Source organism: Acipenser ruthenus, chromosome 24 (genome assembly GCF_902713425.1).
Source record: "Acipenser ruthenus chromosome 24, fAciRut3.2 maternal haplotype, whole genome shotgun sequence".
In the NCBI taxonomy this organism is placed as follows: domain Eukaryota; kingdom Metazoa; phylum Chordata; class Actinopteri; order Acipenseriformes; family Acipenseridae; genus Acipenser; species Acipenser ruthenus.
In genome coordinates this window covers 21,228,778-21,255,591 of record NC_081212.1, presented here as the reverse complement: position 1 = coordinate 21,255,591, position 26,814 = coordinate 21,228,778, and the positions used below count along the sequence as shown (strand labels likewise).

Genomic DNA, 26,814 nt, shown 5'->3' with positions numbered 1-26,814 from the left:
ACGAAATCTGAAGTTGTGAAATGCATAGCCTGCTGTAAGAACAGTTACAGCTTAATCTACATGCCTGTCCAGATATAGATCACTGGGAATTCTCACAGCTTGTTTGACAAAATATACACCCAGATTCCCAGCAAGTTACCTACTCTTGCTATTGCAAATAAAGTCTATTTGAGTCTATTTGTTTTAGTAAATGTATTTATTTAATATAATGTATTTTTTGCATTTGTTGCTTGTGAATTTAATGCTCAAAGAAGCTGTTGGGTCAGTCTTGAGAGATTCCCCTCACAGCTATGAGAGTGTATTATGTCTGTGTGATGTGGACTAATGTCCACTGTGGGGCAAAGCTGAAACTCATTTAAATCAAGATAAACCCAGCCCCCTTGGTAAGTCCATGTTTGTATTTGTTTGAGCACTTAATGTAAAACTGAATAGCCTATGTTTTTGTCCAAAACAATATTCCAAACAAGTATAGTACACACTGAAGCAACATTAATAATTTATAATACACTGTGACGAATAAATATCTGGAAATCCTACATCATATAATCAAGGTTACTTCTTTCACCAAATCCCAAAAGGTTGGATAAATATAAAACAAACTGAACTATCCACTGATACATGTATTGGAGTCAATTGATTTCAAAAGGACAAAACAAACATTCTCTCCATCAGCCTATACTTTTCAGGTAATACAGTATTCCAACAGACTGCAATCCATTCCCCACCACACGAGAAACAATTTAGCACAGCAGGCAGTGTTATATTGATTTACTGTTGCAGGAGTCAATGCTGCTGTAGGTAAATTATAACAGAGAGCTAAATGTATTATTGATACAGACTTACCAATAAAGGGAAACTGGTTTGGGAATAGATCAAATATGCCATCACTGTACATGGCAAATAATATTGAGAAGTAAATAGCCACACTGCCCCATATATAAAAATGATTAACCGCTGTCCAGTAGCTGGTGTCCAGCCCAATCTGAAAAAAAAAAAAAAATATATATATATATATATATATATATATATATATATATATATATATAGATTAGTACCCAGGCTTATTCGGTTATTACTGGAAAGGTCTTTAATAAATGCATTTTAATTCTTTTTTTTTTTTTTAATTACATATCTCTGCAATGTATTTGGAATTGATTGCATCAGACATACTACAGTATATTTGATTCTGCAAAAGGCAGCTTTTTTTCTCCAATGTATTATTCATTAAAACAATAAATAAATATTGTGTTCAATATTTTTTCAGACATACCTGGACGCTGACAACAATCACTAATGATGTTGCTATAGTAACAGCGAAGGACTGGTGGTCTGAGATATGGGACCCATCATCTCTAACAGTATCCAGGAATACACCATACGGTATAAAAAACAGGACAATGGAAGTGTAGACCCCTTGTGCTGTACAGATGAAGAACTTGTGTTTATTGAACAGGACATTAAACTGCCCAGGTTCATACAGTTTGGGATGTTCCAAGCTACTTTGTTCAGTAACATCCTAAAAAAGAAAAAAAGAAAATACAAAAATATATATTTCAAAAGGTAACAAAATAAACTTTAATTTATTTAACTTTGCTGTCTTTTTAAGCTCACTTGATCGGAATGTAGTCAAGGGTGGCTGTTTTACAGAGAACATATTTCTGATTGAAATGCCCCCCTGTGGCCTTCTCACTGCACAGTGAGATAGCGCAGGAGAGATGATTGATCTAGAATTGAAAATGTGTGTGTTGATCCCAACCACAAAGACACAGCACAAGCTGAGAAACAGGACATCCACGTCCACCATGAACAAATACTGCAGTAGAGGCAGCTTGGTTCTGGAGGTGGGATATAATATAGCAGTCTTGTTCAGGAAAAACAATATGTATACAGACTTCAAGGCTTAATACTATATAATCTATGAATATTCAGAAAGATATAGGCAGCTCTTACCTGGTCAAACAGGCCCATTGCAAGAACAGGAAGTGAGGTGTAAACTATATTGAACAAGGTTATAAACCACTGATCATACACTGTCTGTAAGGACAAAAGACAAAAAGCCGTTATTAATCTTGCATTCATCTTTAATTCTTAAAAATATCACAAATATGCATTCATTATTTATGTGTTACTACTTATTTCCCAGCAGAGGGTGCCAAATAGCTAGCACTGCTCCAGTCCTTACAAAACATTGCTGTCACACTGAAATGCAAAAAATACTACATTACTGGTATATTATAATAAAGTAGGGCCCACAATTGTATGTCTTAAGGAGCCGTGATATGAGTATGTGGCTACCACTGACTATGAGAGCTTCCCATTAATATTAAGACACCTGATATGTCTTGGTTTATTTGTCTGTTTGTCCCCTACTGAATAAGAAATGCAAAATGAAATACGAATCTAACTAAATATGAATTCAACATTGAATTATGCATTTGTTCAGAAACAATTATTTTGTATTTCTGACGGTATTATTATTATTATTTATTTCTTAGCAGACACCACTTATCCAGGGTGACTTACAGTTGTCACAAAATATCACATTGCAGATAAGAGCAGTTATAATATACAATAAAGTCAGTAGTAAGAGCAAAATCAAATTAGAGAAAATAAACACAGTAAATAATTACGTTTGAGAGCGATTTTGACTAAGTTAAACCTATAGTAAAAATATTTGCTTATAAAGAGTACATTCCATTAAAAGCAAGTAGTATGTACAATAAATGGATAAGAATGATTATGATATTATATATATATATATATATATATATATATATATATATATATATATATATATATATATATATATATATACAGTACTGTGCAAAAGTTTTAGGCAGGTGTGAAAAAATGCTGTAAAGTAAGAATGCTTTCAAAAATAATAGATTATATTTATCAATTAACTAAATGCAAAGTGAGTGAACAGAAGAGAAATCTAAATCAAATCCATATTTGGTGTGACCACCCTTTGCCTTCAAAACAGCATCAATTCTTCTAGGTACACTTGCACAAAGTCAGGGATTTTGTAGGAATATAGTCAGGTGTATGATTAAACAATTATACCAAACAGGTGCTAATGATCATCAATTCAATATGTAGCTTGAAACACAATCATTAACTGAAACAGAAACAGCTGTGTAGGAGGAATAAAACTGGGTGAGGAACAGCCAAACTCAGCTAACAAGGTGAGGTTGCTGAAGACAGTTTACTGTCAAAAGTCATACACCATGGCAAGACTGAGCACAGCAACAAGACACAAGGTAGTTATACTGCATCAGCAAGGTCTCTCCCAAGCAGAAATTTCAAGGCAGACAGGGGTTTCCAGATGTGCTGTCCAAGCTCTTTTGAAGAAGCACAAAGAAACGGGCAACGTTGAGGACCGTAGACGCAGTGGTCGGCCAAGGAAACTTACTGCAGCAGATGAAAGACACATCATGCTTACTTCCCTTCGCAATCGGAAGATGTCCAGCAGTGCCATCAGCTCAGAATTGGCAGAAAACAGTGGGACCCTGGTACACCCATCTACTGTCCGGAGAAGTCTGGTCAGAAGTGGCCTTCATGGAAGACTTGGGCCAAAAAGCCATACCTCCGACGTGGAAACAAGGCCAAGCGACTCAACTATGCACGAAAACACAGGAACTGGGGTGCAGAAAAAATGCTCTGGACTGATGAGTCAAAATTTGAAATATTTGGCAGTAGCAGAAGGCAGTTTGTTCGCCGAAGGGCTGGAGAGCGGTACACGAATGAGTGTCTGCAGGCAACAGTGAAGCATGGTGGAAGTTCCCTGCAAGTTTGGGGCTGCATTTCTGCAAATGGAGTTGGGGATTTGGTCAGAATTAATGGTATCCTCAATGCTGAGAAGTACAGACAGATACTTATCCATCATGCAATACCATCAGGGAGGCATCTGATTGGCCCCAAATTTATTCTGCAGCATGACAACAACCCCAAACATACAGCGAAAGTCATTAAGAACTATCTTCAGCGTAAAGAAGAACAAGGAGTCATGGAAGTGATGGTATGGCCCCCACAGAGCCCTGATCTCAACATCATCGAGTCTGTTTGGGATTACATGAAGAGAGAGAAGCAACTGAGGCTGCCTAAATCCACAGAAGAACTGTGGTTAGTTCTCCAAGATGTTTGGGCCAACCTACCTGCCGAGTTCCTTCAAAAACTGTGTGCAAGTGTACCTAGAAGAATTGATGCTGTTTTGAAGGCCAAGGGTGGTCACACCAAAATATGGATTTGATTTAGATTTTTCTTCTGTTCACTCACTTTGCATTTTGTTAATTGATAAATATAAACTATTAGAAAGCATTCTTACTTTACAGCATTTTTTCACACCTGCCCAAAACTTTTGCACAGTACTGTATATATATATATATATATATATCCACCCAGGGTTCTGCCTGTTGAGGCTGTGTTTCCATGATGAATAACTTCAAATATGCATTTAAAAACAGCTTAAATGGGAAGCCGCAATATTATTACGCATCTTTAAACAATAACTAAGTCATACATATTAGACAAAATCACCACTGACCTGTGCTGAAAAACCACAGAAGAAACCAAACCAAAAATGCACCAGCGTGAAAGCGAAGTTTTTGTAGAAGAAATAGCAGAGGAAATTGCACATTCTGAAGTAGGACCACCTGCCGTGGACCAGGAGAAGCCTCTGAAGGAATCGGAACTGAGCGAAGGAGAAGTCGCTGGCCAGCACTGCCTGCATGCCTTCCTGACCACTGATCCCCACTCCGATATGAGCAGCTGTCAATAGCAAATGCAGACACAGGTCTTTCTCAGTCATTCGTTCTTCTCAAACTTATGTGGTTTTCATTATTACAGAAATCTGTTCATTGGGAGTAGTAACAGTACAGTAAGTGGCATTTTGCTACCCCAGTGCCAAACCATGGCTCAACACATAAGACACTCTAAATGAATGTAATATATACATACTGTAGTACTGTAGTAGACCCTGACACTTCTGTGATATTTTTTCATATCAGATAGCTTTTAATAAATTGCTTGTATCAGATGGAAATGCTGTCACTGTTAAATTATTCTTTAATTATAGGTTATTGGGCAAAGTCACTAGAAATATATGTGTGGCATTTCAACTCATGTGGTACAACATGTGTAAATGTTGGACAAGGGCTATTCATATGAAGAAAGTAGGTGTGGTAAAGTTCGATATCCATTAAAACTGTTGTTAACATAAAGACGTCAACTATAGTTTAGAAATGTTTTCATGAATACCAAACTGTATTTTATTCATAGAAACACTCTTCTTTAAATTGCCTCTTTCAGGGCCCAGTTTGTAGATAACAGTCATCGAGAATAATAATAATAACAATAATAATAATAATAATAATAATAATAATAATAATAATAATAATAATAATAATAATGAGGATATGACTGCACGGCTTACTTTTAATCATGCTGACATCATTAGCTCCATCCCCTATTGCCAGAGTGACAGCATTCTTGTTCTTTTTCACAAGCTCCACCACTTGGGCTTTCTGTAGTGGAGTCACTCGGCAACAGATGACAGTTTTGCACATGCAGGCGATATCCAGGAACACCCGCTCCAGATCGGCCTCAAGAGCATGGGCCTGAAAATGAGAGTTGTGTACATTCAACACTCATCCTGAAAGGTGTTTCCATGGTTTTTTATGTGCTCTGTCCTGACACGTTGTTCAGGATGTAAATTACTGTGTGTCATTATGATATTTTCACAGGGGAAGTCCATAGAGAGATATCACCTCACAGAAATACTACCTGCCACCAGCAGGAGTCCGTTTACAAAAAAAAAAAATAATAATATCAACATAAAGACAATGGTGGTAAATTACATCAGACAGGTTTAAAGGAAGTTCAGAAAGAACAGCTGGTGGAAAGTGAGGGTAGCATTATAACAATGGGCTGAACAGGAGGAATAAAAATGATCAAACTTGCAAAAAGCTGTGGACTTGGACACCGAATCAGAGAAAGCGAATCACAAAGAGATTATTCTGCAACACTGTAATACAGAATTACTGAGGAAAGACCCCACTGGCACCTGGTTTTTATGATCTGTGAGGTCTCAAAGGCCATGCTGCGGGCCCTCATATCACATATGAATGATAGGATTATCTCTGCATGGTTGCTTCCTTTTAATCCATTGGCAGGAGTGCACAGTATTCCCAATGCAGCAAGCTCCTGTCTGTGATATCACTGGTGCATTTCGTGTGAAACAGCAGGAATGAATATGGCTGTGAAATAGCTACTGCTTTGGAACAAAATGTAGCCCAGGGTAATAATCATTTGATAATTTTAAGATGAATTTGCTTTAACATGCAGGAATACAGCGGAATCCTGCCAAGATACATAATATTATTTGATTGATGTTAAAAGAAAGTTGCTTTGAGTATCAATTTGAGTACCCACTTAACTCCAAAACTACTTGAGGACATGCAACCTTGAATCCTGGTCTTGTCTGCATTTTGAACAAGACAATAAACTGAGGACAGCCTAGACAACGAGGTTCCATAGGAGGATTTAAGGGATGATTGTTGCTAACAAGATAATTCCACATATTTTCCTCACTATGCACATCAATTCCCTAGATACAGTAGGTCTCCAATGTCTCGAAGAAATCTATGCTTTAATCTATGCGTTAACATGATATATGGTACTACACTAGTTAAAGAAAGCTCTGTTTACAGGCCTTGCTTTTGGATAGTTCATGGTAATTTCACCTACAGTAGATTGAAACTGTCCCCGCCCCTTCAGGGCCTTCTTTCCTGTCATTAACCAACCAGCTGCTTCCCCCCCAATAACTGTCATGCTTTGCAGCCAGTAAGATGCTTACCCCGAAGACACTGCTGAGGTGAAATGACCCAAGTACTACAATGCAAGTGCAACATTTAATTGAAGGCAAGGCAAGCAAACTGAGAGCTTTCTTTTACCCGCTATAGTACCAGATATAATGTTTTTAAATGAAATACAAGTTAGCAATATTATGTATCACACAGAGCATTACAATTATGTGCTTTTTCTCATTTCCAGTTGTGATTACTCACACCTGTTTTTCTCTCAATTTGTGAACTGTGGTATTGCTTGGCATGTAGAAAAATACAGGGGTCTGATCGGTATGTCCAATCTGTCCAAACTGGTACTATTTGTTAGAAATGCTGAAATTGTAAAAGCTTATCTTTGAATCCCTCAGGAAGCTAATGACGCTTCTTTGTATGTCATGGATGATTTGACATCGGGCAGTAATGTTTTGGTTCATCTTATCTCAGCAGTAAGTCACATTGCTGCTTGTGTATTCAGGCAGTGACGTCTTTGTTCGTCTTTTCTCGGCCGCCAGTCTCGTTGCTGTTTGTGTACTCAGATAGTCACGTCTTTTGTTGGTGATTTTAGTAGACATCACTGCTGTACTCGAATTTAAGATGTAGGCTATTTTTTGAGAAGCAAAAAATGGTTCAAAAATTGCGTCTTAAACTCGAAGGAATACGGTATTTAGTCGCAACCAATTTAATTCTTGTGTCCCGACTAAATTCAGGTGACTCCATTCTCCAGCCAGGGTCTCTCCTGAGGTTCAACCTCTACTGACACAATGTGTATTGGAACTTGCACGCTGTGGCAAAAGAACACGCTGCACAACAGTAATTAACACATGTACAGCGTGCTCTTCTGAGACACAGATTTCAGTCGATTTATCATATCCAAGAAAACAAATCCTTACCAAACTGTGCCCATTAATGATCAATGCATACTCTCCAGTGAAGGTTTCTTCAACCACTGAGTCGTTCTTGGACATCTCCAGCTTCTCCGCGTTTGTGTGGCCATTTCCCACGTCCCTGTATGAACCCAACATACGCTCCTTAGCTTTCCTTAAACAACAAGACAAAAGTTAGGAATTATTCAGCTGCAATAATGCATGGGCTTTCCATAACCTACCTGGCTTTTTCTATGGGGAATATAAATCAGAATAATTTCCTCACTATAATTAGCATTTTGCTTACAAACTATATAAAAAAACGTGTTAGGACTTGTTTCCCCTGAACGGTTAGTATAACATTATTTTTCCACTGGAGAGGTGACTTTCCCTATCTCTTCAGTGGCAAGTACAGTCTGTTATGCTGTTAATCATGACCAACATTTTCCAAAACAACCACAGACATCACAATTATACAGGCCAGGAAGTGTTGTATACCTTCTGAAAGTGCGAGTTAGTTAATTGCAACATTCGGATTTGAAAATGTAAAATTGGTAATTAAAATCTGTGTGTAATTTTAATGAGGTGATAGTGTGCTACTGACATAGATTGGCTTTCAATGGCTAAGTCTTGCAGCTAATTGGAAGCATTAATTACAGCTTTCTCCCTGCCGTATGCTAGGCAGTCACTTTTTCATATAGATCCAAATATACAGATAAAAAGAGGAAATTCAAATTGAATGGCATGTCGAAACTGGTTCAGTCCAGTTGTGCAGTGTATAATTGCTTAGGTTTTGGATAGAAGTTCTTCTGGGCACAACGTTTTGTTGTTGTATGCTATTTATATTCAATGATAAATTGCATATTCTACACCAGATTATTTCATGGAGGATTGTACTGGAAGTATTTCCAATAGGAAGTGTTGTGTTTACCTGAGCTCCTGCTGCACCTCCAGCACTGTGTGACCTGATATTATGAAAACTTCGTTCATGTCATCTCTCAGCATGTTACATGAGTAGCCAATATTCATGGCTGTCTCTGTAGAGAACAATAATGAATACAGTGAAATTGCATTGTCGGATTTCTTACTGTAAATGGTTAAATGATTCGCTATTAAAAAAAAAACACTGTAGTTATTACAAATATAACTGTCTGCTGTCTTGCCCATCATAACTGAAACTGACTTGCAACAGGGACATGCAGCTTTTATATATTGTAGAACACAAATTAATTAGTGAGGTGGGCTGCACATGTTTGTTTTTTACTTCTTTTTCAATTACAGTTACTGAACAATCCTCTCTTTACTTCAAATAGCATTCTTAAATACATGAAATCTGTTGACATAATACATCTTACTGGGACTATATCATAATTGACAAACTGACAATTTCAATTTTCTTTAATAATGCATAAAATGTTATATGAAAATGGATGTATTAGTCTATGTAAATTAAGTAGTGTCAGGCTAAAGTATGCAGGTTATACGAACAAGAATTAACTTAACCCAATTTACACAAAATCTGATTAATTATTCAATGACATATTGTACTCTTTAAATATAATCTGTTTTGCCCTCGACCCACAAAGTACAAAAACAAGGTTTGTTGTGTGCAGTGGAAGAAGAAAATATCAAGGATAATGATCACATTTTAAGTATTACCTTGTTTGTCACCTGTAAGGACCCAGACTTTAATGTTGGCAAGAGTCAAACAAGCTATAGTCTCAGCAACTCCTTCCTGCAATTTGTCTTCTATAGCTGTTGCACCTAGCAACTTAAGAAAGAAGCAATGCATGTTAATCAGATCTCAGCAAATAGGCTAGTTAAACAGTAAAATCTGGTGTGACGAGTTTGGACAGTGAAAGTGTATGATGTAGAATGCAAAAAATGAGCCACAAATCAAATTATGTCCTCTCAGATATTGTTGCATTTTTATTAGCATTTGGGTATTTTAGAACTAAGGGAGCTCAAATTATATAATGTGTTGTTGTCTGGATCCAGTTTTTTAGTTTTATCCTAACAAAAGAAAACAAACTTCGACTGTATTCATTATTTCTTAATTATGCAGTCCTCTACTCTACCTAGTCCCCAAAGATTTCACACCTAGGGGCCTACCTTCATATCCTGTTCAATCTCTTCGTATAACGCAGCTAGACAGTCTTCTCTGTTATCTAGGGTAGTGCTGGCAAAGTGATGCCTTTTAAACCACTCTTCAAAGTACTCTTCTTCTAGATCTTTGTACGCCAGCGCCAAAGTTCGCAGCCCTTCTCCAGCAAACTCCTACACAAAATAATAAATCATTAACCAGCTGTTTCTTAACGCACACTGACCACAGTCACTGGGATTGATTCAATAAGCTTGTACTCCACTACAACACAGGAGACCTTGAATTAACACCCTGAATTATTTATCCTTTGCAACATGACCATTTTCTTTAATAAATTCATGGTTTTGAGAGCCGTTACACAATAAACATGTGAACTGTAGATTATTTCAGCACTGATTCAACACTTTCAGTTGTTTATGATGCTTAAAACATTTCTAACAGAGCTGAACCTCATTAAAAATGTTGTTAATTCCAGTATAAGAAAACATGTATAAAAACCTTTGCAAAAACATGCAGTTAGGTCGTGTTGTCTCCAATGTTCAGTTTTCAGTGGAATCAAAAATTACTCCAAAATAACATCAAAGAAACACAGCAGAGAAACATTTTCATTGAAAACATGAAACACCATGAAAACCAAATTTAATGCAGTAATAGAGTGATGTAATTAAAAAAAAGAAAAGTATTAAGAAGCTTGAAATGAATGAGTCTTAATATTTTCTGGCTACATGATTTTCACAGTACCTCAATGTCAGCACCTTGTCAACATAAACATAGAGCTAAACACTTTACATATATTTAATTATTGTTTATTATGCCATTACTGTAATTCAATCATACAAAATGCTACAAGATTTTTTAAATATCTTTCATCTACGCATGAGTTTTTTGGATATAATTGCCACTGAATTACTACACAGCAGACAAGAGCTCTCATTCAGTCAAACACAAGACAGCTTAATAGATGAACATTAGATAATGTATGTATTTGAATGACTTGACCGTGTCTAATCTGAGATTTTATTATGTAGACTTGTTCAGACCAACGATGCCTACACATGTTTGAATTTGATTAAAATATCCCCATGACAACCTAATAGCGATAACAACCTTAAACCGAGCTGGCAAGAAAGCAATTGTAATGAAATCACAGCAGGGGGCTCTGTGCTCAAAACAAAGCTAAATGGTACAGGTATGCATATTGTCTATTGCCATCCATTCCAAAATGAATGTTTGTCATTTTTTAGTTAATATTACTACATCCTCCAGTGATTGTTGTGAGTACTCCCTTATAAAAGTTTATAGCAGTCAAATGTAATACATGTAATTTATGTAACAGACCTTGCTTAGCTGTGGTAAGTCAATCACAAAGCACAGGAAAGTATTGTAATGCACAGTATATGCATAGCATTAGAAAACCTTAGAAAACGTTTAAAAGGGTTGTATTTTAAAAGGTATGACTATTAGTCAGTGCTACACTACAGTAATATCACACAGCCAGGATGTAAACCTGAACTCTCCTGACCGTATGACTGGATGTGAAGTCTGATTGTTCAGACTCCTTGATGACCACAGGACTAGCTGGAGTGTTTTTAACACAGCACGCCACTTCTGTTACAGTCTCAGTATGTGAAACATAAGAAACGTACACTTAGATGGTCTGAGGTAGTGTACATGAGATCCTCGTCAGATGGATGAAGCATATCAAACAAAATGGTGTCAGCTCCCTTTGAGTACAACTTTATCTGTCCTTTTGGATTCCTTACTGCAAACACAAGACAGAAGTTTAAACACAAGTTAATATTAAGCACTGATAACCAGGGATCCTAGTTTTCCACATTAAAAAAAAACCCCAAATTCTCTGATAAAAAATAAAAAAAAAAATCTGCATTATTCTGCAATTAAAATAAAAGGCTAAAATTTTCGTTCGTTCGTTTTTACAGGAAGTATTTATTGGTACACTTTTAAATTCGAAGGAAGTTACAAGCTCACCAGAGTGCCATCAATCAATAATATAAACAAACGTACCATTTTACTTTAAACATTGCAAATACGTCTGTGTACTAATAATAAAAACCAAAAAATAGTATATTAGTTTATCTCGAGTTAGTCTTTGTCACCTGGATGGCTATTGCCAAACTCATTGCCAAACTCACTGACCCAATATTTAGGGGTGATTTTTATTATTTTCTGCATCTTTAAACAACTTGTTGAGTTGTAAAAACGCACTGAAGTAAAAACTGCAGCTGACATGAGTGTGTCTCGTTCACCAGAAGCAGTTTTATTGAACAAGTATGTTTACTAAATTTAAAGCAAAATTGCCTGTGTGACAATTAGATATGAGAAGTGTACCGATTTGGTTATAAAAAACCAACAAAAAGCCTTGCAAAAAATGATCCGACAGCATAGAAAATCCGTGTTTTTCTGAATTATTTCGCAGCAGAGGGATTCCTAGGATTCCTGCTTATAACATACTGTATATAATATTCACAAATGGTTTACCAGCCCCCAACTGGTACCCCAATTATTGTTGTCGACAGAGAATGCAGGGTCCATTTCTGACTTTCACACACAAAAATGAGTCCTGCAGTCTTTTAGGCGTCTTTGGGGGGGGATATACATTTCAGCACAATAAATTAAATCATTTTGGGTTATAGTCATTAAGAAAAAAAATGGAAAAGGCAAATCTGCCTAAATACATTGTCAACCCTAAATGTTTCTCTAAGTCCATTGCTTACTGTAATGTGAAGGCCCACCAGATTTCACAAGGAGACGAACATGCAGTAAATCAATCATTTGATACATCAGGGATACTGTAACACACAGCATGGTGATAGTAGCAGGAAGTCTACTTCTGTATCAATCTATACTTCTAACTCCAACACGTCCCCACAGGCTTCTCAAGCTGTAATGGAAGTCTAAGTTCTGGTCCACATCCATATTGATAAACCTTTTAAGGCCAGGGATCACCGAGGGAAGTCATTCATCTACATTACAAAGTTAATCCTAAAATAGTTTCAACCTGAACTTTAATATCAAGGTTACTTTACAGTAAATATGCAGTGAAAAAAACCTGGCAAACTGAAATGCGGTTAGTGCTTTTTTTTTTAATGGCAGCAGATGTGTTTCCTCTTTATCTCTGTATCAGCAATACATCCACTAAGGTACTGGGATAAAAGGCCTCTCTGCTATGCCTAAGTGGGCCTGTTTCTACTTCAAGGCTACTTTTAAAGATGTTGACTACATGCGCCTCATCTGTTTTTCAGCATGGAATATTGCAGACTGAAGCTGATAAAGCAATGACATGCTCCATAGTATACTGTAATTACACCTGAACTAAGAAAAGTATTGTATTTGCTATTACAACCAGATATTTTGAACGTAGTGTAATTTACCTAAAAAAAAAGCCTAAATTAGACTTACAAATACAAAGCATGTCCCCAAAAACGGTATTGTTTAACTTACCAATTACACTCATTCTTTTTCTGTAATTATTAAAATCCAAAATGGCGAGTAGTTGGTAGGTCACCGGCTTTCCCATTTCACAAAGTGTTATGGTCTCTGGAGTTCGGGACCTAAACACGAAACCAAAATTTCTAGCAGCAGTAACCAAAGCTCCTTCATCAGGCGACTGTGCTTGATAAACGAGTTCCCCTACGAACACAAGAAGAACAACCACTCTGTACAACCACACAACAAGGGTAAGACAAAGAACACAACACTGTCAATAGGGCGAGGGGTCAACGTGATTCAAAGTGACTGCAAGGTTTTGAAATAGTTCTGGAGGGATACAAGATCATTCCTCAATTATTATCTCCTGTGACTCTTTCGGGGGAAGTCATTCTTGGATATGAAAGCAACTGAAAATAAAATGCCTGCATTAGGTTTCAAAGTCTGCAGCTAAATTGAAGAGCACTATGCTGTCCAGATCAGTCCTGATCACATTTCTCACCGTCAGTCCTATCATTTATAAGAATGTAAAATCTTACAGTACCTTCGTTTTTCTCCTCAGCCATGATGGTGTGACAGAGGGAGAGCAGTCGAAAGAACTCGTGCACAGAGGAGTCCCCCAGTTTGATTGCTTCAACCAGGCTGTGATCGTAAAACTTAAACTTCTTATCAGATAGATGGTTAAAAGAAAAATCCACTGATGGAGTTCTCTGTGAAACGAGGAAGAGCAATTCATCTGATTTATACAATTAATCTGACTGTTTTTTTTTTCTTAAATTCAACTGATTTTACACCCAGCAGAAGCTCTACACGTTCTACCTGCATACCTAATACAAATTGCTCTATTCATTAAAGCAGTCTATGTAAGTTTGTCTCAGCCTCATAAAATCTGCAGAAGGTTGGCTGTTAATACAAGTTTTTCCTTTATGTGTTAGTCTGGTTTACTAATGGAAAAAAACCCAGGCTTGCTCAAACACATGGGAACGTTTCATAGATAGGCTAGAGATTGGCACCCTAAAAGGATAATGATGCACACTGCAGACAGGTGCAAGGAAAAATCAGTGAAAAAGTTTCCACTTGCTGTTTTAGTTTGCTGCAACCCAGAGCAGCCTAGATGAACGCCTGTTGCACTAATGCAATAATGACTTGGCTCTAGACTACAGATCTACTGCAGTGGCTCAGCAAGTCTGTTACATCAGGCTATTTTTCTTTCGGATTCGATGAACATTATTTAATTTCTGCAGTGCAGTTTTGAAATGTAAGATCAGAATACATCATAATGCATCCTATTCAAATGGGGTGAAGGAACATTCCCCACTTTATAGATTGATCATTATGCACACTGGTATTTGTTTGCCAGAATTAAAGCGACAGTCCATTTTCAAATACTGTATATTTAAGTACGCGCATTGAGATATTTTAAATTAAAAAAATAGTAATTCTGCTAGAACCTTCAATACTTTATATAAATAGCTGCTAACAAACAACGTGCATATTAATTCATACCTCTGTAACTTCTATTTTACGTCCAAGTTCATCGTATATATCACCTTTAAAAAGCACAAGAAAAAAAAGAGTATTACTTTTTTTTTTTTTAAATGTAGCAGTCTTCTTCTCGGAATGTAGTACTTTCAGACCAATCGATATTTCTAAGCAGCACATTATTGAGTTGTTACAGAGCAAATCCAGCTTTTGAGCCACATAAAGCCATTTCGCAGACAGTGCTAATAGTATACATCTTTGGGATAGATTTAAGAAACGTGCAAGTTACCAGATGAAGGGCTATTAAAAATACATTAAAAGATATCCCTTTTTCTTCTAAGAAAATGATCAATTTTTTGACATTGTCCAAAATGTATCTATCACACTAGAAATCAATTTAAAAGCTTTTAAATGGCATATTATAAATCATGCATGACAAAATATCCACAGAATTTGTCACAAGTCCAGTACATCTTCTGTACAAATGCCAGGGTTTAGCCAGAGAGTATAATCGCAACTAAACATAGCGCTGTGCAAAGCAATTGTTTTGTTTATTAGTAGATCCAGAGTACAATCTTCTCTTCTGTGAGTTATAATAAGTTAATAGGCACATGAGGACATCTTGCATACATTAAGAAGCAAACTAAACATGTGAACTTACACTGTATGTACAGTATGTATGTATGTAGGTATATACTGTATCTTTATGCAGTACATATACAATAGCAATGTTATGGAATTTAATCACGAATTAAAATGTTAAGATTGAAATCTTACCATAAGTTTTCCCATTGATAGAACATTTGTTAAAAGCCATGATATTCTGTGTGAGTGTGCCGGTCTTGTCAGAGAATATATACTCTATCTGTCCAAGCTCTTCGTTCAGTGTGGTAGTGCGAGCCTCAGCTGGAGTGTCTCTCTTACTGCAATACATTCTCCGGTCCCAGTTTATGAAGTAGCTGTGTCCCAGACGAATCACCTCCACACTTAAAACAGAACAGTCTGTTTGTTATGTCAGTCAACACCCTATTCAGCATAGAACTACTTAAATACAGTACCTGGTACTAGATGATAACCTTTTGTAACGATCATTTACTCTCCGGTAATAGATCTATTTTCTTCATCACAACAGACTTGTGTTGCTTCTAGGCATGTGCATGTAACTGTTCTAAATACATTTTCCATATAAGACATGTAGGTGCCGGGGTTAAGATACACTTATATGGCAGAATCTGGTTTCACATTTATAGGATCAGATTATTTAGGTACATGTAGGATCACAGTTACGGTTAAAATGTGTTTGAATTACTAATTGTAATGAATACAATTTTCTACTTGTATCCAGATTGTGTTATGAGTGATGTGACCTACCAAACATGGTAATTCAGGTACTGTATAGTCATGCCTCCGATAACCAGAACTTCTCAGAATCTACAGTCAGATGAAGTTTATAAAGGAGGTTCCCAGGAAAGTTTTATTTTTACATTTACAGAAACTTGCTTGGCTCCAATAGGACAATGTTTAATGTTAGTCAATAAATAATGCATAAGCCCCTTGTGAAGGAATAGTTTATACCATCCACATTTTCAGAATATTTAATATTGTACTAGTATTCTATCCTGTGTCTTCTTTATCATTTCCCAGTCTTGATTCTGCACAGTTTATTATTTACTAGGCTTACTATCAATTCCAGCAATGTTCACAATCCCTTCTAAAGATTCTGAAGAGAAGTGGTTTTTAAAAATGACAACTAGGTGTGTGCAACTGTAATTTCTATCCCTTCTGCAACTGTGAGTTTAACTCGAAATCTCCATATATAAAATGACCAGAGGGGACAGGAATTACCGCTGCACATCCCTAGTGGTCATTTTTAAAATGTACCGTAGCTTCAGAAAATCAGCGTTTAGAAGTGCTTGCTTGTAAGCTTGTGTAAGGGGCCAGCTAAGTAGTCTGAGTAGCTTTAAAAGTGCACTTTTATTAACAAGTGCACTTTTATTGTTCAAACAAGAAAGCAACGTGGCCTTAGCTGAGGCCAGCGAATAGAAACACTAATCACTTTGAAGCTTTAAAACAACGACTATGTGGTTGCTTTGTACAGCAACCGACTGCCACTCTGTTAAACCTCCAGCCTTCACTCTTCTCTCTAACAACGCCTGACTGCACCTGGTTTCCAGGCAGATCATCTCTAATTAGCTAATTGGCCGACTGGCTAGCCAGTCATTGCAGGAATCTTATTAAGCTGGGGATCAAGCCATCTGAAGCAGAAATGTGCACAAAATAATATAACATACTAACAATAACATATAACACACTACCAAATATACAATATACAATATATATATATATATATATATATATATATATATATATATATATATATATATATATATATATATATATATAGATATAGATATAGATATATTGCATGGCAAATAATGATTGTTAATAGAGAATGATAGCGTACACACATAATAGCAATTAAACAGGTAAGAAATTATTATGAAAATACCGCTGGTATAAAATATCTAAAATTAATTCTATATTCAAAGGAAAAAGGGGGGAAAAAGGGCCTGAGCTTGCAGTGTTATACATATAAAATCATACATCACTTGACATTTGGCAAATACGGTGACACTAATACTGACAGCAAGGAATAACAATGAATCTCTCTCTAACAGAAGAAGCTGTTGGCAGGTGGGGAGCAAGAATGATTGACAGGTCTATCTGCTTACCCGTCAGTTACTGAAGAGAACTGAGACACATCAAAGAGAAAGAAAGAGAAACGAATGAGAAATACACAAATCAACAAAAACCATTAAGCTTGGTGACTGAAAAGAAACAAAGGGCTAGCTTTTAAAACCTCTTAAATCCAAATCATCGTGAGGGCAATTACTTCAGAAAGGAGTAGTTAACAAACCAGAAACACAATTCTGAGGGCTTACATTTATAATTGATTGATTGGTGTTTTGGAGGAAATGGATTTGTCAAAGCTCACTGTTGCTGTTAGTTTATCAGTTCCTTGTGTTGAATCAATTTCCTATAAATCAACTCCTGGAAGGAGATAACACACTGTAGGTAATATAGCGATGCTTTACCTCTTGATAAATGACGTTTCATGAAAAGTCATTCTGAAAAGCTCCAATACAATCTATAAATTTCACAAATGGAAGATAAATGAAGTGGAGAAATTCTCCTGTTTCAAAAAGAAAATAAAAAATGAACGGAACACTGTTCTCACCTTACATATAGGGAGATGGGTACGACTGTATTGAGAATGATAACATAGGACCAGAAGGTAAGAAATCCAGAGAACACAGCATGGTCCAGCACTTCACTCCAAGCCAGGTAAACCCGGAAATCATCCCCGACTCTGTACTCCCAGATTGAGTTTCCTATTGCTAGGATAATCCCCATGCATGTAAGAAACCCAAAGATCTGAAAATACACAAAGAAGCATTCTGGTAACACAATTATTCTTATCTATATTGCACAGAGTTTCCCTTTTCATGTTGAAGAAAGAACTGCAGCTACCGGACACAATCAATGCTTTTTAATCAATTCAAGTGATTTTCTAAAGGGAAGGATTTTTCATAGAATGATGCAAGAAACCTGGTCAAAAAATAATTTTGCACATTTTTTCCCATGTTTTCCTCATTGTTATACTATTATTTACCATAGTTTACCATGGTTTTTGTCATGTTTTTTTTTTTAATATACTTTACCATACCTCTCTGTGCTTTACAAAGCTTACCTATGATATGCCATGCTTTCACTAAGCTTTATTACACTTTGCTATGCTTTTACTACAGTAATCTAGACATGCTTTTTGTGCAGTTTGAGAAGCCTTGGTTTGCATTATACACTTACCCATAAAACCAAGGTGTTCATCAATCTGTCTATGCTGGTTCTTTTGAATGTGGTCTTCCCACTGTTTTGCATTAGCTTAGTCTGAGGTCCTGGAAATATAGAAAGCAGAAGATATATTAGGGTATAAAAATCTTTTTTTATGTTCAAGGGCCCATATTTCTTAAAAATATCTATATAAGAATTGGTAATGCAATAAAAAGAAATGCGACAGAATAATTTCAAACCTGCAAAAATGACCATTCCAAAGCACCATTCCGTGTTCCGAAGCACGCAGCCACGAAGCAGCATCTTATCATTGGCAAGGCTGTGCTTCTCATCTTTCCAGAACAGAGTCCCAGTGAATCTGTCCAATCTGTTGTTTGGAGGCTCGCATACAACTTCCCCTGAAGAACACAACAGAGTGCAAAAACACTCAGCTCCCCACTCTGTGTGTGATCTTCCATCAAACTCCACATACCATGCATTAGAAACAAACAGTAAATATTAAAGTGGGAGTCTCCTCCTGAGGATCCTTCAGAATAAAATGCTCAGTAAATAGAGCTCCCGATGACAGCCACTTAGGGACAATGTAAACCTAATGTAAACATTTGGAAAACCTTAACAACTGTGCATCCTGCAAGCAGCTGAATGACGATCTGTTTTGTATTTGAAATTTAATACCAGGAAAAAGGGCACCATAAACTTCAGAGAAAACATGATCTTGGCTTTCAGGGCTGCAGATAATCACATACATAACATAAATGACTATAGTTATTATTAATCCCTCCAGTATTTTGCTGTTTATCCTAAAGCCCAGTGCAGAGGTTGAGATCGCTGGCTACCAGCTCTATAATCATGTCTATTTTAAGCTGTCTTTTATCATAGCCTACCCCAGTACTCCTGACAAGCCAATGGCTAAAGTTACAATGTATTGATCTCGCCCCCATGATAAAAGCAAAGTGAAAATCCCAATGGCAGGACACAAATTAGTTAAAACTGGGGGCTGTAATCCATCCAGTTCAAACAAACTACCGATAGCAGAGCAGAGCAGATTATCAGTGAGTTGAAACCCCTTGTCTGTTGTTCACAGCCGTAAATTATCAAAATTCAAGTGAATAGATTAGATTACTTTAATGCAAGTAAGGTCAAGATATCATATGACATAACACAACACTAACAGTAATGACAGGTGTTAAAAAACAATCTTCAGGGTCTCCCGAGTGGCGCATCCAGTAAAAGCACTCGCTAGAGTGCAGGATGCGCTCTATAGCCTGGACGTCGCCGGTTCGAGTCCAGGCTATTCCACAGCCAACCGTGGACGGGAGCTCTCAGGGGGCAGCGCTCAATTGGCTGAGCGTCGTCCGGGGGGAGGGAGGGTTAGGTCGGCCAGGGTGTCCTCGGCTCACCGCGCAACAGCGACCCCTGTAGTCTGGCCGGGCGTCTGCGGGCTTGCCTATAAGCTGCCCAGAGCTGCGTTGTCCTCCGACGCTGTAGCTCTGAGGCGGCTGCACGGTGAGTTTGCAGAGTGTAAAGAAGCATTTCAAATTGGGGAGAAAATAATAAAACGACTAAACTTATATATATAAAAAAAAAAAATCTTCAGCAGATACTGCCGCCCTTGTCTGGTGGTGCTTATACTTGTTTGCTTTGCTTAAGGTAAAAAATAAATTTAAAGGCGTATTTATACCCCTTTAAGTGTAAATTCTTAGTTAATAACAAACATCGTTGGAAGTAGCAAAACAGTTCACTTACCATCAAATGCTGCCATTTTGCTAATATCTTCACCAAGTTCTGAAGTTACTGTTAATGCCTGACGCACTTTTAAGTTAGTCTCTCTGAAAGAAAACCATACATAATATTTACTGAAATAAATAACTTAATTGCTTAAAAAAATACAGTTTTTTTCATAGGGATTCCAACTTAGCACACAAGTCAAACAGGTGGCCAAACTGTGCGGCAAATATCTTATAAGAAAAGTCCAATATACTGTAAACCTTCCGCTCATCATTAAGATACAGCACGGTAACTGGTAATAAACTGTGGTTTTCTATTGTACATGTTAATGAGGGTTAAGGTTGAGAGCTATAACAGAACATTTACTTGGTAAAGCTTTCTACTTTTTAGAATCACTACTACTGTAGCACTACAGTATAAAGCATGACCTCCCTTTCTAAAATGCATTTCAGACAAATTTTTGAGAAGATCTGTCTGCTGATGCTCTTACCCATCTAGCTCTGCTGTTTCAATGTAGCAGAGTCCATAAGGTTCACTGCTAGACAAGAGCAGCAAGTCAGCCTAAAGGTGAAAGAGAGACGCATGAGATTTTATAATCTAGCAGGCACATGGCTGCGTAAGTCAATACTGGCAGACAAGTTATAATAGGAGCCATCAGTGCAAATAACCGTCATCTTGAATTATCAGTCTTCTAGCTAAGTGGCAGGAGCAGTAGGCGCTGAACTAAAGATGTATGTACAGTATAACGGATCAGAGTGGGACCGGTTATTACAATCACTTGCATTAATGGGTTCCACTGTAAGCATGTGTAAGCATGGTTTGATGTATTTTATAGACATGTGTATTGATTCAATTTGTATTTTTAAATATGCCTTCAGGTTTCATTTCCTTTGACCACCCTCGTCCTATTCAAGTTGGACTCGCATTATCAATAGATATGAATTGCTTTATCTTATTGTTTTTCCTAAATGTTGCATTTCTAAAATCTATTCATCTATAATACTCACAGCTACAAACTGATTGTTTTCCAGCTTGATGATATCTCCGACACGCACATTCATCCATTTTTCATTGTGTAACCTATGAAGGAACGTCATCCAAATTAATCTCCTGCTCTGCTTTTTGTATCCAGACTGATATTTAAATGCCATTATTAAAGTAAGGACATTAATGTTGCTTTATTTAAATTGCTTAAATCAATTCAGACCCCCAGTTCAACAGGCTGATCCCCAGCATGCAGTCATAATGCAGTTTAAAATAGTCTAATGCCGCAGAATTAAAGAAATCCATTAAGAAACCAAACTGCAAAAATAATAATGTGAAATGCCTGTCTGTCAAATCTGATGAACACGGTATCTGCACTGAATTTACTTCTACAGTATGAACCTCCTGGGTTGTGTTTAGGTATGATCCGATAAACTGTTTATTTCATTGAAATTGTACAGGCATTTACAATATCTTATCATGAGGACCCTTTGTATGTTCTTACACCGGTTGTATTAATGCTAGGATTCGTAGCATTTTCTTTTTTTCCCCTGATTTTTTTTTTATAAAACCCTGCACCTAATAGTTCACAGAAACCATTTTTGTACTTTAGTCTTATCAGATGTTATAGTAATTCCTGCTGATATTTTTCTGGATTTGATTTGTATTTAAATCATGATTCCTGGGCACATGAGTGCTCTGTTTTTCCCAGGATGAGGGAGACAGATCTAGAGCTAGATCTATCTTGACATCCCAACTCGAAGATGAAAATCACAGACACAGATCTGTGCGGACGTCTGCAGATAAGAACAGTAGCAACAGGAGCATCACAGAGATTACACTGCGTCAAGCATTTTAGAATCACTTATTTCAATAAGTTATACTCTATTGCACAACTGATTCATATCAGGTGTTTGTTTGCATGCTGGTGTTTGTTTGCATTCAGATAAAGCATAGCCAAAACAGCAGATATTGTATTGCACTTACTTGCCATCGATGAGTACCTGAGATTGTCGGTTGTTAACATGGTTATCACTTTTATGGCGAAACTAGAAGATATTAAAACAAGGATTTTAAGACACTTCACATGGCACTCGAAAAACACATAGCAAAATGTTTCTGAGCAGAAAGAACCTGTACTTACAAAGTCATCCATGGCATCTTTCACAGCAGTAATTGTCAACACAAGAACCAAAGGCACAATGGTAGTAAACCAGGAGAGAGAAGAGATTTGAGGAATTAGCTGGAATTAATGAGAGGAGAGAGAGTCCATGAGTCTTACAATTGGCAACCAAACAAAAAAAAAGAAGTGCAATTCAAACCATGAGAACCACTGCCCTGTATTTCTGCACAGAGCAGAGAATGGGATTATCGGTACTTTAGGTATTTAAAAAAAGGACAAAACGAATTGTAGTTTTTACAGTATAGTTTTTATTGTGGGTTCTTAAGGAAGCCTGCAGTGGGCATAACTTATAAATAGTCCCATATAAATATAATTATGTTGTATACTACATGAAATACTACAATGTTTCAACCACTACTATAGAAAACAGTATTTTTGTATGGGTGTGATGGGCGATGTACTGTATGGTGGGATTGAAGACTTCCAAAATATTACCCAATATGAACTGTCCCACATCTGGAAGGGTAATGTATGCATTCCAAGAACATTACAATAATTCAAATAAAACCTACCTGTAATATAAGGAGAAACAGGAAGTAGGCATTGGCAACACGTTGGAACTGCTCAAACAAATTAATAGGCAGGAATGTAACAATGTGGTATTTTGAGGTTTTGATGCGATTGTCCTGAAATTAAAAAGAGAAATTACCATTTATTTTCAAGCACCCACACTTGGCACAATGCTAGTCAGTGCTTGACTTGAGTAAACAGTGAAGCAGACAGGATAACAAATATACTTAATGTATCAATTACACTGTGCTAAGTTAAAACCACTGTTTATTTAATAGTGATAGGTAATATAATACACAGTGTAATAATGTTTGTGGTTTACACACAATAAACAACAACCTTTATGCAAGAGTCATATAAAAAAAATAAAAGGTTATTGAATTCATAGTACTTTATAATGGAATGGACTAACTGGATCTTATCTATAATATGGTTCTATTAATAAATAATGTTCTGTTTTGGGTTTGTCAATTTTTCCATACAGTGAAAGGATGAATCTGTTTGTGCTGACTGCAGTTAAGGCTTTCATTGATTGTCTCTAAAGTTATGATGTTCTATCAAACAGCTACATTTAATTGAACACTGTTTTTGTTTACAATATTTGCAAATTAAAAAATGTTTTGTTACCAAGTGGTAAATTGTTCCAAATTACGGGCAAAACAAATATATAAAGAGATTCAAAACTTTTTGGTTTTCTCGAGATAAACGACTGTAATGCTCTTCATTCATTCACAATGCACCACCTAGCAGTTATATCATTTGTTCAAAGATCGAAGCTCAACATTGTAAGATGTAAAGTGTAGTGTGGGATGATTGACTGTTTGGCTCAGGATCTCGCTTTCTGGACCGATAGCAGCCACCCTCGTTTGAGGTGGACCTCCATCGTCGGTCAGAGGTCCTCAAGGCCGGGTGATGGAGGACCTCCGACCCCCAGAAGGGAGACACAGTTGCAAAGGAGGCGGTGGGGAGGTGGAGGAGCAAGGTCTGCAGAACAAGTGTTGGAAGAGGAGCCTGGACTATATAGGTTGAGGAACCAATAGGATTAGAGTAGCGAGATGAGACTCGTTCCTAGAACTACGGCAAGCCTTGACTTGTTGTCACTAAAGATTTCTTCAGAAAGTTAATTTCTTTGATTAGGGAACAAAAATCATGAACTTTGACATCCTCCGATTCACCTATTCAAGGATAACACACCTGATTTGCTGCCTAAAATACAGAGATGCTGTTCTGTTATTCATTATGTATCTACATTGATGTTGCCTTCCAATTCACCCAAGTTATTAAGAAAATGTACTTCATTAGCACGACTAATCCTGTGCAATCAATTTCCCTGGAATCAATTCTACTTCGGGACATATTATGGCACCTGATTTATAATGAAGGATAAAATGCTTCCACATTTTTTCCTTCACCAACCAATAAAAAAGACCATCTGTCGTACAGGTAGTATCAATTAAGTATTAATGAATGCTATTAAACTGCACTCTATATAGTAGAGCAATAGACATTTAAAAATAAAACGCTCTCAATGGCAAGATTATTAGCAGGTGAATACAGAATACAGACAGAAAGGGATTATGTTGCCAGGACGACAATTCATGTGGGAAAACAGAGATCAGAGGCAAAGCTCGAGATGAGACCTAGATTCTTCCAAGGAGAATGAGAACAACAATTAAGAGTTGAAACCTTCAATCAACAAACACTGGATTTGATGGAGTCACTCCATAGGACAACTGGGCATTGCCATTCTACTAATGGCAAGTTGAAAATGCATTCTGACACATTTGTTTAACAAATTGGTTTTCACTAACCATATATTTATCTGTTGCTATGTATCAGGTTTAGGTGTTTATCCCTTTTCAGCCAAGTGTTTTGTCATAACTGTCACTCCACCGCTAGCATTTTTTTTAGACCCTTGGCAGAACAATTGTAAGTCACCCTGGATAAGGGCGTCTGCTAATAAATAAATAATAATAATAATAACAAACTACAACATTTTCATCCTTGCAATTTTTGTTTTCTTTGTAAAATCACAAAATACTGGCATACAAAAAAAAATGAAAAATGTGTTTATATATATTACATTCTATCTACGTTTTACATGTATATATCCATATAATAAACTTTCACACTATCTAACTCACTGTCGCACTAACATATATTTTTTTTCCTTAAAACAGGGTATAAAAATGTATGGATTATTAATATACAGTAACTAATATAGTTTACCTGGGATGTTTATACATGTATATATTTCCAAATAAAGTTTAGAATATCACAAAAGGAATTACTTAGATGTATTTTTCTTGTCCTTTGAAATCAAAAATCGAAATGGAAACTTAGTTCAGCACTAGGTGAAATAATCTCATCTGATTTCAAGTCCGTCTGAATGTTACAGATTCGTGAAAATATGATTCCAAACAGGATTTTGCAAGGTCAATGTAAACATGCTGACCTAAGCAAATAGTCTGTGCATTTAGTCACATTATCTAGGCATTCACTTTCCAGCTCCACTTCAAGTTGTGGAAACACCAAAGAGAAACCTGAGAACTGTAGAAAGTCACCGAATCCAGTGTCACCGAATCCACAGCCATCGAATCCACAGTCACTGAATCCACAGCCATCGAATCCACAGTCATCGAATCCACAGTCACCGAATCCACAGTCACTGAATCCACAGTCACTGAATCCAGCAGTGTGGAGTAGTGGTTAGGGCTCTGGACTCTTGACCGGAGGGTTGTGGGTTCAATCCCCAGTGGGGGACACTGCTGTTGTACCCTTGAGCAAGGTACTTCACCTAGATTGCTCCAGTAAAAACCCAACTGTATAAATGGGTAAATGTATGTAAAATAATGTGATATCTGTATAATGTGAAATAATGTATAATGTGATATCTTGTAACAATTGTAAGTCGCCCTGGATAAGGGCGTCTGCTAAGAAATAAATAATAATAAATAATAATCCACAGTCACCGAATCCACAGTAGTCAATTGTTTGTTTTTCTATTACTTGAATTAGATTTAAGAAGGATAAATATCTCAAAGTGGTAAATCTTTGTTCAAATAATTCACAGTCTCTTATGCTTTCCAATACTTTACTAAAAGGTTTAACCTTATTAAGCAAAGGGAACAAATTCAAGTACACAGAAACCAGAGTGGCTGCAAACAAAAACGGTTTTATTGACAGCCTCAACACGTTTCTTAAAGATTTTAACTAGCTTTCAATCTAATACATCTAACTTTCATGGTTATGCATCAGTGGGGTTCTTTCAGAAAAAAATATAAAATCAGGCTGCTGCTTATGTTAGGAATATTCTTTACCGTTTCTCAAGTATCTTGTGAATAGAGCTGGTGTAATAAATCTACTATAATTAGTATCACAGACATCTGATATCTCAATACACTGCTTTAGTGACCTATTTCAGTACTTAGTAACTGCTGGAAAGTCTGCTAAATGTCAAGAAGAGTATGCAAGTTGTGGCTAGTCTCCCTATCACCTAGTCAAAAAAGTTATAAGCTAAACCGGAAATAAATGATTTGTTAAATAAATACAGTAGCACAACTTGGCACACCTGTTTCCCAGCATACCTTCCCATTCACTTTAACTCCAATATGTCCAATAATCACACTACTGTAAAATCACTTCCTGTGCAGCAGAAATTGATTGTGGGGCTTAGGTTGGGCTCCTAATTTTTCAACACAGGAAGTACATTTATTGTGATGGTGGTATTAATAAAGGCACCATGGTAAAAAAAAAATGAAGACAGAAAAACAAAAAAAAAATTGTTTGAACATTAGAAAATCAAAAACTAAAACGAGT

General features: G+C 36.7%; 1 protein-coding gene across 2 annotated transcripts in view; it reads right to left on the bottom strand.

The window, feature by feature from the left end:
- LOC117964252 (probable phospholipid-transporting ATPase IM) overlaps nucleotides 1-26,814 on the bottom strand; it is a 46,386-nt gene that overhangs the window by 3,061 nt on the left and 16,511 nt on the right. For both annotated transcript variants that reach the window (XM_058998668.1, XM_058998667.1), the window contains 23 exons: nucleotides 22,998-23,111; nucleotides 22,447-22,545; nucleotides 22,290-22,351; nucleotides 21,326-21,398; nucleotides 20,809-20,879; nucleotides 20,337-20,419; nucleotides 18,830-18,988; nucleotides 18,606-18,694; nucleotides 17,977-18,173; nucleotides 15,516-15,724; nucleotides 14,763-14,806; nucleotides 13,801-13,966; nucleotides 13,272-13,460; nucleotides 11,456-11,571; nucleotides 9,818-9,982; nucleotides 9,365-9,476; nucleotides 8,637-8,742; nucleotides 7,733-7,880; nucleotides 5,432-5,615; nucleotides 4,544-4,767; nucleotides 1,951-2,034; nucleotides 1,271-1,516; nucleotides 844-982 (listed from right to left, as the gene is read on the bottom strand). In XM_058998668.1, coding sequence (XP_058854651.1) covers nucleotides 844-982; nucleotides 1,271-1,516; nucleotides 1,951-2,034; nucleotides 4,544-4,767; nucleotides 5,432-5,615; nucleotides 7,733-7,880; nucleotides 8,637-8,742; nucleotides 9,365-9,476; nucleotides 9,818-9,982; nucleotides 11,456-11,571; nucleotides 13,272-13,460; nucleotides 13,801-13,966; nucleotides 14,763-14,806; nucleotides 15,516-15,724; nucleotides 17,977-18,173; nucleotides 18,606-18,694; nucleotides 18,830-18,988; nucleotides 20,337-20,419; nucleotides 20,809-20,879; nucleotides 21,326-21,398; nucleotides 22,290-22,351; nucleotides 22,447-22,545; nucleotides 22,998-23,111 — 3,079 coding nt within the window. The remainder of the gene's footprint in view (nucleotides 1-843; nucleotides 983-1,270; nucleotides 1,517-1,950; nucleotides 2,035-4,543; nucleotides 4,768-5,431; nucleotides 5,616-7,732; nucleotides 7,881-8,636; nucleotides 8,743-9,364; nucleotides 9,477-9,817; nucleotides 9,983-11,455; nucleotides 11,572-13,271; nucleotides 13,461-13,800; nucleotides 13,967-14,762; nucleotides 14,807-15,515; nucleotides 15,725-17,976; nucleotides 18,174-18,605; nucleotides 18,695-18,829; nucleotides 18,989-20,336; nucleotides 20,420-20,808; nucleotides 20,880-21,325; nucleotides 21,399-22,289; nucleotides 22,352-22,446; nucleotides 22,546-22,997; nucleotides 23,112-26,814) is intronic.